General features: G+C 42.7%; 1 protein-coding gene across 2 annotated transcripts in view; it reads left to right on the forward strand.

Annotated features, from left to right (window-relative positions):
* The window catches only part of LOC118443344 (serine/threonine-protein phosphatase 4 regulatory subunit 1), a 120927-nt gene that overhangs the window by 15974 nt on the left and 92453 nt on the right, over positions 1-12500 (forward strand). For both annotated transcript variants that reach the window (XM_035870168.2, XM_035870187.2), the window contains one exon: positions 7303-7429. In XM_035870168.2, the coding sequence (XP_035726061.1) occupies positions 7303-7429 (127 nt within the window). The remainder of the gene's footprint in view (positions 1-7302; positions 7430-12500) is intronic.

Below are 12500 nucleotides of genomic sequence, written 5' to 3' on the forward strand. Positions count from 1 at the left end.
AGTGGTGAATCGAGAAGTACATTGTGCGTGAGTGCTCAAGTTCCATTCCCAAGAAATCGGCGTGAGCATGTTGTTGTGAGAGTATCAACCACTCAAGATGGATGGATACGTCACTTGGAGGAGAAGACGAACAGCTTTGCGAGCTGCCGAGGTGAGTTCGATGGTCGAGAGAATTGCACGACGGAATCGAGCTTGACGAAATTTCTTATCTTTAAAACGTACCGCTCTTGTTCTCTTTACGATCGACGTGAAGGTGAATGGAAAAGGAAAGAAGATGAAAAAGAAGAAGAAAAAGAAGAAGGAGGAGAAGAAGAAGAAGAGGCGGAAGAAAGAGAAGAAGGAAATTAAAAAAGGGAAGAAAACATAAGAGGCTCGTGGCGCAAGGTAAAAGGGAAAATTTTTTTTTTCCTCTCGCGTACTTCTCGAAGCTCTCGAGCTTGCTGCTATAGATCGAACGAAAAGGCGTGAAAACGAGGAGGAAAGGCGAGGAGGCTACAAAACGCCACGAAGCATCGACAGAAACAAATGTTCTCGTCGCGGCTAATGAAACTGCCTCGAGGGCAGGAGGAGGTAGGAGATGGGAATGGGAAGAGGAAGAGGGCGGGGGTGAGACAGAGAGAGAGAGAGAGAGGGAGAGGGAGAGAGGGAAGGGATCAGAGAGATAGAGAGGCAAGGGGTTTACGAGGGATGGGAAAGAGAAAACACCGTTGTGAAGCTCGATAGCGGGAACGAAAAAGGGTTGGGGGCTTAACGATCGGTCATGTGTGTGTACGTATGTGTGAGAGGACCGCGTGGTCTATATCGCGTTGTGGAAACTGGGTTTCCCGAAAGAAAAAAATTTCCGATGCTTCTATCGATCTGTCTTCTTCCGCCACATTCTCTCTCTCTCTCTCTCTCTCTCTCTCTCTCTCTCTCTCTCTCTCTCTCTCTCTCTCTCTTGCTCTCTCTCTTTTTCTTTCTCTTTTTCCTCTTCATCTCTACTAACTCTCACGTTTATTATTTTTTTTCTTCTTCCTTCTTCTTTCTTCTTCTTCTGATTTCTTTTTGCAAAAGTAAACGAATTAACGTTATGAACTTGAAATTCTTCGAAAGGAAAGTATTATCGACGAGAGAAAGAGAAAGTTCTATAATGGTTTCTTATTGATCTATCTCGCCTTCCTTAGATTAGATTCCTTTTCTTTCTTTCGTCCTTCGTCCTGTCGTTCACGGCATGGGAGATGGTGTGTGGGTGGTGACCGAAGGTTCGAAGGATCATCGAAGAGAAGAGGGAAGTCCTCATCAACCCCACGCGTTCCTAACTGTGTACGTCCATAATCGACGAGTTATCATCCGCTTTCTATTATCCGTTTCATTTTTTCCGTTGGCAAAGGAGAAGAGCCTGTGAAATCTTTCGTGGACACAGTGCTCGGCGTAGGATTATCGATAAAGATCGAATAGCAGAGACGAGAATGTAGCACGACGATGGCTATATGCGATAAATCAAAATGGGACAGCTTCTCTTAGAAACGGTATTAGAGGATCTCGTAAACGGGCACGGGCAATGAGTATGGGCACGGGAACGCGCTTATTTGAAGGACGTGCGTTGGCTAATAAAAAATATATTACGTCGATAGGTAAACGAGTCATACGACCCCTCGTAAATCAATCCAGGAAATGTCGGGGAAGAATGGAATCGAGCGAATCGACGGATAGCACTGCGGTTAACTGCGTATGGCTTACCTAGTCTTTTGCCTCCCCCATTGTTTATCTTGTTCCTTCGAATTTCGCCACGGGGAAGAAAGCATATTACAAGCCCAGCCGTTATATTCATTCGACCCGTAATTACAAGCACGATGTAAACGAGCTGCCGGCGGTTATTCCTGTAGTCGGGCGTAAATCGTGGTGCCGCGACCGATTCCGCGACGTCAGACTTATCCTTGGGCTGATCTCCTTCTCGTTTGTTCGTATCTTTCTTATTTCTTCGTTCTCGTTTTCTCGTTCCATTTCGATCATCACCGATAACACCCTACCCTTGTTTGGCCGAGAAACGGACGAGCGCTCGTTTAAAAATACGTATGGTACATAGATACTCTCGGCCCAACGGGGAAACGAATTATCTACTTTCTCATTGAGCTTAGAAGCATCTTAAATGGATAGAGTCGATTTGACGGATGCCCCGGTTAAGGAACGAAAATAACATCGCGCGAAGATATAAATACTACGCGGAGCAAATCAATTTTGTCATAGCCCAAAGAGAGAAAGAGAGAGAGAGAGAGAGAGAGAGAGAGAGAGAGAGAGAGAGTGAGAGAGAGAGTGAGAGAGAGAGAGAGAGAGAGAGAAACTGTTGAATCGGTAAACAGTTACGTATTCTCGTTTGCGATCATACATTTCTCCATCAAACTATCCTACGAAGTTAGCGGTATGAAGCTTAAAAAATTCTTCGACCGCTATATAGAGAACGAAGGATGGAAAGTCCGCCTACATTGCATACTAGGTGAATTATGCATGCTAAATAGCATACTCGGAAGTTCACCGAGGTATCGGGTCGTAATCCGTGCGTGAACGATCGCAAGATGAGAATTTAACTTTGGTTTATAGCCTTTGGTCTATACTTTCTATAGGCTTCTCCCAACCTAACGGACGTACTTACTTATGACTTAGTCACCGCTTCTTTTTATCGACTTCTCGCTTTGCATCGTGAAGAGCTAAACTCTTGTGAAATAAGAGAAAGAGGAAGGAGAACGGTAAAACTTTTTCTCGAAGAAAAACTTTTTCTCGTTAACAGTGTCCATTGTTGTTGAGCCTATTATTAAGAACTGATGTTACGACGTATAGTGGCGCCATCGATGCGTCACAAGGTTGTAGAATGTTACTGCGAAATCATCGACTGTAAACTAAATGACCGATGCTGCATTATATCGTACTACTCGATGTGTTGTGGTCTATCTATTATCGATCGGTATTAACCGTACTCGCATGAAACTCATAGAAAAATCGAACGTACCGAGAAGCCACATCAATCCACCAAACTCTCGTCGAAAGATACCGAGAACTCTTTATGCAATTCCATTGTGACATTACGTTCTTCTTCGAGAAAAAAGAAAAAGAAAAAAAGAAAGAAAAAAAAGAAAAGAGAAAAGATGTTTGACGAATACTGACACGCTGTTAATATTTCTCTTTTATTTTGTAAAAAGATAAAAAAAAAAAAAAAGAAAGTTGAAAGAACACGTAGTCGATAATGACCTTTCTCGTATTCCTTTCGTCTACTCCGCGTTACACTGATGACGTAGTTGGACGAATTTCTCATTTTTCATCTCGACGAAATTAATCTCCAAGTAGGACACTCATTGTACCAGCAAGTAGGTAACGAAAAGAGAAGAAAAAAAGAAAAAAATAATAATAATAATAAAAAAAAAAAAAAAAAAAAAAAAAAAAAAAAAATAAAAGAAAGAAAGAAAAGAAAAGTAAAAAAAGAAAAGAAAAAAAGAAAACTTCATTATTATAGCACCGGCACGCGACGAAGAACCGTCTTTCCTACCCGCCTCGTTCCTTTTAAATTGCAAACATAATTGCTAGGCTCTTCCTCTCTCTCTCTTTCTCTCTCTCTCTCTCTCTCTCTCTCGCTCTCTCTCTCTCTCTCGTTCGACAAAGTCGTACGTTTCTCACTGGACCTCCATTCGTACGCTGATACGCCGCTTTAATTACTACTACCAAAAGGGGTCGAGGAGGGACCGAGAGGAGAAGAAAAAACGTAGATAGCGTTTGTCCACTTTATCTGGATATCTTTAACAGAAACGATCGCTTAAATAGGATCCACTTTCGCGGGACAAAAGGGACTTTATTACGAAGAGGCTGCTTGCGACAGACGAGAGAACAGGAGGGTGGAGAAGGGCCGAGGAGGGAGAGATCGTTTCTGGAATCGGACCGGCCGATCGATATAATCAGACGGTAGAAGAGGTAATTCGGAATATGGGACTCGACAAAAATAATGAAAAAGGCGCGAACGTACGTTGTTCGATAAAGTTAAACGTTGAAGATCGAAAGATACGTTTTCGTCCTTCATCACGACCTGATTTCGCGTAAAGGTAGAAGAGTAAAAGGGCAAGAAGAAGTCTGTGATACGTAGTTTAAAATAGATGATCGAAGTAACACAGAGAATTAGTAGATTCCCTGTACACGAGATTCGTTTCGATTGAATATGTCGTCTTCGTCGTATTGATGTCGTTGATCTCTCGTAGCCGTAGAACTGTTCGGTGACCGTCTGGATATACAGGGTGAGAAGTATCCTCCAGGTTCCTCGACTTCGATCCAGACGGCTACGCAAGCTCTGCGGATGAAAAGAAGGAAGGAAGGAAGAAAGGAATAGAGGACAGACGGACGGACGGACGAACGAATGGACGGATGGATGAAAGGAAGGAAGGAAGGAAGGAAGGAAGGAAGGAAGGAAGGAAGGAAGGAAGGAAGGAAGGAAGGAAGGAAGGAAGGAAGGTAGAAAGGAAGCAAAAGGGGTGCACGCATGACCCTGAACCCAACCACCACGCCATCCTATACAGGGGTGCGAAGCATGGAAAAGGATAGAGAAAGGGAGGAGGGTGAAACGAAACAGAGAGAGAAAGAGAGAGAGAGAGACGATGTGGAGGAAGAAGGGGAAATTACACGTACACATACAACATAAACGCACGCGGACGCATACAGATACGTATACTCTAGGGGTGGATTGGAAGAGAACGAAGAGAGAGTGAGAGAGAAAGAGAGAGGGACTCCGCCGAGGAGAGAGTACAGTCCTCGGGATCAATACTCCCGCGTCTTGCGATCATTCATCTTGCCACGCCCCTCTGCTCTCTCCACACACACACACACACACACACACACACACACACACACGTACGAATACACATAGACCTTCTCTCTCTTTCTCTCTCTCTCCCTCTCTCTCTCTCTCTCTCTCTCTCTCTCTCTCTCTCTCTCTCTCTCTCTTCTTTTCTCATATACACAGATAGATATATAGTGTCTCAGTCTCTTTCTCTTTCTCATTCTCACGCACGTACACGATCAGGGTAGGTAACACGCACGAACATATAACACTGCTTCTTTCTCCGCCGCCATCTTCATCCCTCTGGCTCGGTACACCCCTCGTCGTCGTCGTCGTCGTTTGGCGCCCAATCGTGGCGTGTCCATTACGAATACACCGGGGCTAAGGGTAAAAGGAAGGAGGGCTAAGGGCGAGGAGAGGGAAAGTCTGAAGGGCAGAACGAAAGAGATAGCAAGGGCGTGCGTAATAGAGAACGGCATAGCTGGTTGCCGTAGCGAGGGTGGTGGTAGGAGGTTAAACTGTTTAGCGAGCACGTACTAGCGCGTACACACTCGTGCGTACACACTCGTGCGTACACACTCGTGCGTACTCGCGCGCGACCGTAGCAGCGCGTACTACGGCTGCACTTGACTCGTCCTCGTTGCACGTGATTCAAATGAATTTCTGAAACCGTCAACCCTCTCTTCTTTCCTTCTTCCTCCAAACATTGAGTCTACTCGAAAGAGGGAAAAGAAGGAGGGGAAGGTGGATGAGAATGGGAGGAGTGGAGATGGGAGCGGAGGACGAAAGAGACGGCGCTTACGGGGGATGAAGGCGCCTGCTTGGTAGGGTGGTCTCAAACAGGGACGGAGAAAGAAAGAAATAAAGAGGAAAGAGAAAGAGAGAGGGGGAGAGAGGGAGATAGTGTGGGTGGATGCCCGCTCCAGATAGAAGGCCTCGCTCTGCCAATAGGACGAACGAACCGGTCGATCTGATTGAGCGGTCCGATAAAAGAGTCTGCAATCTGACGGACGAAACTCTCTTTCTTCGTTTCTTCGAGATCGATATATTATCTCTTTCGTCTTTCTGCACGGATTCTTTCTCTTCTTATTTCTCCTACTCTCCTTACTATACCGACTTCCTTTCCTCTTCCGCGAATACTACTCTTTCCTCTGGTTAAAACGAACGGCCTGCCGATGGCTGCCGTCCAAAATCTCTTTTCGTTTATCGTCCAATACCCGATCGAAACTCTTATGGATGAGAGAGAGAGAGAGAGAGAGAGAGAGAGAGAGAGAGAGAGAGAGAGAGAGAGAGAAAAAGAGTGATAGAGAGAGATGTCGCGGGGCGGAAGTAAGAGAGTATCAATGACGAAATAGTATTTCTTTTTCTTATTCCCTTTATTGTTTTTCTTTTATTTGACGAGTCATCGATTTAAGAGGAATATTCATTGCGGACACATTAGATCTCGTAAGATTTCTAGCGGCATGGTCATTCTCGGAAATCGATTTAAATCATTGCATCGTTTCTACGGAGGCGTAAATTAAGACACGACGTCCGCGTTAAACTTAACATGCGTCGGGTTTTACCAAGCGATAGCCTCTCTAGTAACTGCACGAGGATCCTCCTCGGCGTCGTTCGAGACGCATTTGTAAGGAGCGTGACAAGGTAGTAAAAGCTCGGGCTCGTCAAAGCGTGAATTTTTATTAACGTTGACGATTTTCACGGGGAACGAGTTCCGCGATCTAGCGGTAACTGCATATGCTACTCACGTACGTTTCCACATAAATATCCGTAAGAGTACAGCGTAAGAAGTGTACTTACTCCTCTATTCCTTTCTTTCTCTCTCTCTTTCTGTGTCTGTCTGTCTGTCTCTCTTTCTCTAACGCAATGGAACGCAGAATATTTCCACTATAAACAGGCTCACGTACGACGTACTTATCGTTTACCGGAACGCAGTACGCGGTTCAGAATTACTAATGTGCACCTTTTCTTTTCTATTCAAACGAGCTTCGTTTTCTTCGAACCTAAAAAAGGGGCACGAGCGAAGGAGAACTACTCGGCCTCTAGACAAGGTTTGGGGAGAGGGATAAGCGAGGGAAAAGTTAGAGGAAATTAGAGCTAGGAAGGATGTAAAGATCGTGAGAAAAATAAAAGGAAAGCTTTGTATTGTCGGCGCAAGGAGAAGACCGATAGAAAGAAAGGTGGCGACGAAGGCAGGAGGAAAGAGAAGACATTCGTTCGGTTTAAAGACCGGAATTATTCGCGATGCTTCTCCTTTGAATTTCTACCTCGTCCTTGCCATAGATCTTTGTCTTTACGATTCTTACACGGTCTCTATCTCTTTGGCTTGTCGAATGGTATCGCGAAAAAAAAAAGAAAAAAAAGAAAGCAAAAAGAGAACGAAAAAGAAAGAAAGGAGGGAAGGAAGGAAAGGAAAAGAAGATGCAAAATTACGTTCCTTTCGAAAATCTTTTACTTTCAATCTTATAGCCCAGAGAAATATTAATTATATAACTTTTCGAAATGTGCAGCGATGAAGGCCGAGGGTGGCGGAGAGGTCTGGAATGGTTCCGGGGGTGCAGGCGACGAAGGCGGAGGACACATCTTCCAACTAACGAGGCTCCAGCAACACGCTAATTCTGACACGAGCTTCAGTCGGTGAGTAAACTGATTTTGACCATCCTCGAAAATTTTCCGAATTATACATAGCGACGCTCTACCTGCTTTTCTTGTATCGTATACGGAAAAATAAAAGGTGTGGCCGTATAAAAATCTTCATAAAAGGAACGTTCAGATAGCGTGTCGCTTTTTTTTTTCTTTTCTTTTTTTTCTTTTTTTTTTTTTTTTTTTTTTTTTTTTTTAATACGACTTCGATCTCACTGTTAGAAAAATTCTACTTCAAATATATCTCTGATTCTCATGATGCACGAAACATAATTTTAATGGTTCTGTATTCTTCTTTACCTTTAATCTTTTTTCTATGATGAATGACAGTAACGCAGATTATGGTGATTTTGCTTTCATTGGTCTCATAAAAAAGAGAAGAAAAAGGAAAAAAAAAAAAGAAAAAAAAATAGCGAAAGTTCCATATTTGATCATATACGGTCTTTGAAATAGAGAAGAAAATCCGTAAAGAACGTAGGTATGCTATAGCTCATCGAAGTCGTCCTTCTTGCGTGTACGCCGGAAGTATCGTCGTGCCGCAAACGTAAGCTGGCCGTAAATGTTCGAAGATAGAACCATTGGTGAAGCTTCTTCATCCCAGAAAGAAGATCCACGACTTTCTTTTTGCTTTTAGTTTCGACCCCTCTTCGACCTGAACCGTTTTGTCGTTGTCCAAAGTTTCTCAAACTTTAACTACTTCTCTCTCTCTCTCTCTTTCTTTTTTCTTTTTTCATTTCTTGTTTTATCTCCCTCTTCTGTTGCGAACCAACAGTTAACTCTTTTTATTTGAGATCGAGCGAGCATACTTCGAGTCATAAAATTATGACCCATTTGCAATATAAAAAAGGAAGAAAGAAAGAAAGAAGAAGAAGAAGATGAAGATCCGTTCATATCCGAAAAAACGAAAATAAAAAGATCGTTTAGGGTTAATTATCGAACGAGAATCACTTACAAGATATATCTTGCATTTGATTCGAGTCGAGGACAATTTAAGAATATAGAAACGCTGATGAAGAGGAAGCAATGGGTCCAAAAAACTAGTGCACGGTAGTTATCTAGCGTGCGCGGAAAGAAGCCCGCTACAAATCGGACGTGGCAGAGCCCAGCCAAATATACACAGTGCGTCAGCGTCGCGGCGCGCGGCGTCGCGTTCTCCCTTCCTGCACCACCAACTGCCGGTCGCCTCGTTTGAGGTCAACGTCATCCACTTCTCTCTCTCTCTCTCTCTCTCTCTCTCTCTCTCTCTCTTTTTCTCTCTCTTTTCTCTTCCTCTTTCTTTCCTCCCCATGTAACCTCTTCTCTTCGCTTCACGTTCTCTTCTTCACGTTGTCTTTATCTTTCTTAAGCCTTTTACGTTTTACTCTGACATTCTGTACTTCGTTTATAAATTAAGAAGAAAAATAAAGAAAAAAAGAGAAAGAAATAATAATAATCGAACGAATCGCATTAATTATACAAGATTGTTCTTTTTTCTTTTTTTCTCTTTTTTTTTCTTTTTTTTTTCTTTTTTTCTTTTTTCTTTTTTTTTTCTTTTTTTTTTTCTTTTTTTTTAGCAAAAAAAAAAGCAAGGAAAAGAGACCACTTATTTATTCGGAACGTAGGTATCGTTTGCAAGAAGTGCTAAAACGATGGTCGCATTCCGTAGGTTGCTTTCCTTTTCGCAGGTGCCGAGAAGCCCCAGACCATGTAATTAAAAGCGTCTTTCGTAACCGCGCTCACTCTTGGATGGTTTCCTATTACCCTTTCCCGGAGGAGGAAGAGGAGTAGGAGAAAATACTGTGCGTTCATACGTTCATGCGTGCGTACGTGCATGCGTGTATGCGTGCGTGCGTGCATGCGAATTATGTGCTCTTATAGGATTCGTTATAGTTTCTTCCGGTGAAAAGGTGACGGGAAAGGTGGACGTTTATCGTTCGACGCAACGTTATTCTCTTTTGATATTAGGACAAGTCTTTTCTGATGGATGCTTACCACTTGAATACGGTTTTGGCGCCAGGGCGTGCGCGTTTTCTCTCGAAATACGAGGTGCGTCAAGTATTCTGGAATACCAGGACGGATTATGAGGCTCTTAGAAAGCGTCCGGCTGATTCTGAGACACGGGCGCCGAAGAGGAGACGAAACAAAATACTGCTAAAATTAATCCGCACCTTAGGTCACGTCTGCAACGAGTCTAGACGACGACGACGACGACGACGACGACGACGACGACGACGACGACGACGACGACGACGAAGACGACGATGAAGACGACGATGAAGACGACGACGACGGAGAGAGAACGCCGACGAAGACGTTGACGACGTACAATCCCCGAAAATGGATCGAAACGCGTGGGCACGATATATATTTTAAAGAGTTCTGGTATTTCGGCATTCGTTATTTCTATTAAACGCCATTCATCTCTGTTAAAACGTTTATCTCGAATCTTTCATTTTACAAGATCTCGATCACGAATGATTCTAAGTGAAAACGAGGACCGCCATTTATTCAGGTAATACTTTCTTATTTTTTTTTATTTGTTTTTATTTTCCTTTCTCTTCTTTCTTTTTTTTTTTTTTTCTTTTTTGTTTCAAAATTTTTCTATTACCAAGCGAATCCGAAATAGATTTGATATAGATTTTCTAAAATTCAATTATTTTCTCAATTAGTTCAATAGATATTCTCTTCGCGATCATAGATATTTAAAATTGTGGATAATCGTGGATAAAAATGAAAAGACATTGGATAAGCCGAGAAATTTGATGTATGATTTCGCTTAATGCCAAAAAAAAAAAAAAGGAATAAAAAAATAAAAATACAAGAAAAAAGGGGAACGAAATTAGCTTACAACGGTACAACGTTAATAATTTTATTTTTTAATAGAACAAGTAAAGATTTATTCGTATCTGTTGGGATTAACGTTGTTGGATAACATAGGATTTGACGTATATATACGGGGCTCGAACTCATAGTTCTAGAATTTTTCGAAACATCGTGGATAAATCGCAAACAACGTGCGCTCGAAAGGATGCGCAGTCATCCGATGACTCGTCGACTCGCGTGTCTCGATGTCCTGTGTCTCGTGCGCGCCTAGCATTCGCCTCGTCATACGATTCTTTTCTAGCCAACGTGGAGAAGAGGATAATGCGAACATTGTTCGGTGTGCACGCAGCTTTCGACCAGATGGCACAATTTTCCGATTGTCGTCCTGCTTTTTCATTCGTTATTGCTAGCTGTTCCCGCTTTCAGCTTATGGAATAGACGACTAAGGGGAGGAATAGGCAGCCAAACAAATGCGAGGTCAGTGTATCGGATATTCACCGCGGGTATTTTCAACTCTGCCTCTCGTGAAAGGAATTTTCATCGTTTTTCAAACGGTTGGTCGGTCGGTTGGTCGATCGATCGTTCGTTCGTATATCGCGCATTTATCGTTTAGAAAAATCGACTTTATTTCGATCGGATATCTATGGGCCATCATTGAATCGACAATTTTGTTAGTTCTCAAGCACCTATGTAAGTACATATTATCGGGGCTACTATCGTAACGGATCTCTTGGTGGTTGTCTAGAGTTGATGAATAAATTATGAATCGAGGTTGAAAGCATTGGATTCGACACGACCGTAATCGCTGACTCTCTCTCTCTCTCTCTCTCTCTCTCTCTCTCTCTCTCTCTCTCTCTCTCTCTCTCTCTCTTTCTCTCTCTTTCTCTCTCTTTCTCTCTCCTTCTCTCTTTAGCTCTTTCTCTCTCTATCTATCTCACACGCACATATACCCAGTGAGTTTTGCGCGTGGCACAAAGTCATTGCGGTTCCTCGGGTAAAAGCGGGTATCGTAAACGCGCGCAATAAACTGCCCTATCTTTCTCGAAGTCACGAGTCGAACTCGTACTGGCGGTAACGCAACAATGACGGCCGATGGCACCGGGTCGGTTTCGTGCTTTGACGGACGCCTCGAATAATCGTCACCGCGTTATTTGCCGATAAACGCAGTTATTGCGTACATGCAAATCGACCACGGCCCAATATAACATAGTTTTCTGTGACGGGGAGAACAAGAGAGAAAGCATTGAATACGATACATGTATGTAGGTACCTACAAACCGATCTCGATGGTAGTATTTCTTCTTTACGATCCGTGTCCTCCCCTTCTCGTAGTTTTATGAAAACACGATAGAGGTAGCCCTCCGGCTTATGGTCGAGACTATAAATGTATAACTCTGTGAAAGAGGATAGAGAAAAGGACAGTTGTTGCGAAATGCAATAAGATCTTGCGAAATCGTTTTCACCTATATTAACGAACTTTTTAAGGATATATTTAAGCATTAATGCAAACTAAGGAGAAGCGTTCGAGTATATAAAAAGAAGAGTGTTATCGTGTCTCTCATATCTATGGAAGAAAGAAAATTCGAATGCACGATGCTCTGCGCACGGGCCGAGCGATCGTTAAACGCTTAACGACTTCGTGCCTCCATCGTTTCCGGCGGACATTTTAAGCCGAACTCGTATCTCGTATCGGCGTTCGTTCGACTTTGAATTTAAATTCTTCTTTCTTGAACGAGGAATTGTCTACGTCGACATTTCACGCCATTTCATTGCCGAACTACTTTTTATTGATATGTTCAATTTTTTTTTTTACCACATATTTCATAAAGTTTTGATATAGTACGAGGGATATGAATAAATTTGCAGCGATATCTTTCATCAAAAATCATAATCTTGTTACAACGCAGATGATATCATAAATATTATCGTAGTTGGATTAATGATTTTGAATAAATAAATTCGTCAATTCGTTTTGCTTAAGATTGAATTCTATGTCAGCTAGACATCAAGGTATATTTAAGTATATAGAATAGAGGGTGTCCATCGAAGGTAGATCTCTCCAATTATCTTTTTCGAAGAAATTCAAGAATAATCCTAGAGAGGCGTTATATTCGATGCACGTGCCCTTTCATCCCTCACGGCCATCTGTTCTTCTAATTTTTCCAACCTTTCCGCCCTCGAAATCGAAATCGTGTTAATAACTCAACGGAGACAATGTCAATTCCGTAGACACGTAGGGTCGCGATGTGGATCGCTCCTGTCT

This window comes from Vespa mandarinia, chromosome 2, assembly GCF_050613455.1.
Source record: "Vespa mandarinia isolate Hongniang chromosome 2, ASM5061345v1, whole genome shotgun sequence".
NCBI lineage: Eukaryota > Metazoa > Arthropoda > Insecta > Hymenoptera > Vespidae > Vespa > Vespa mandarinia.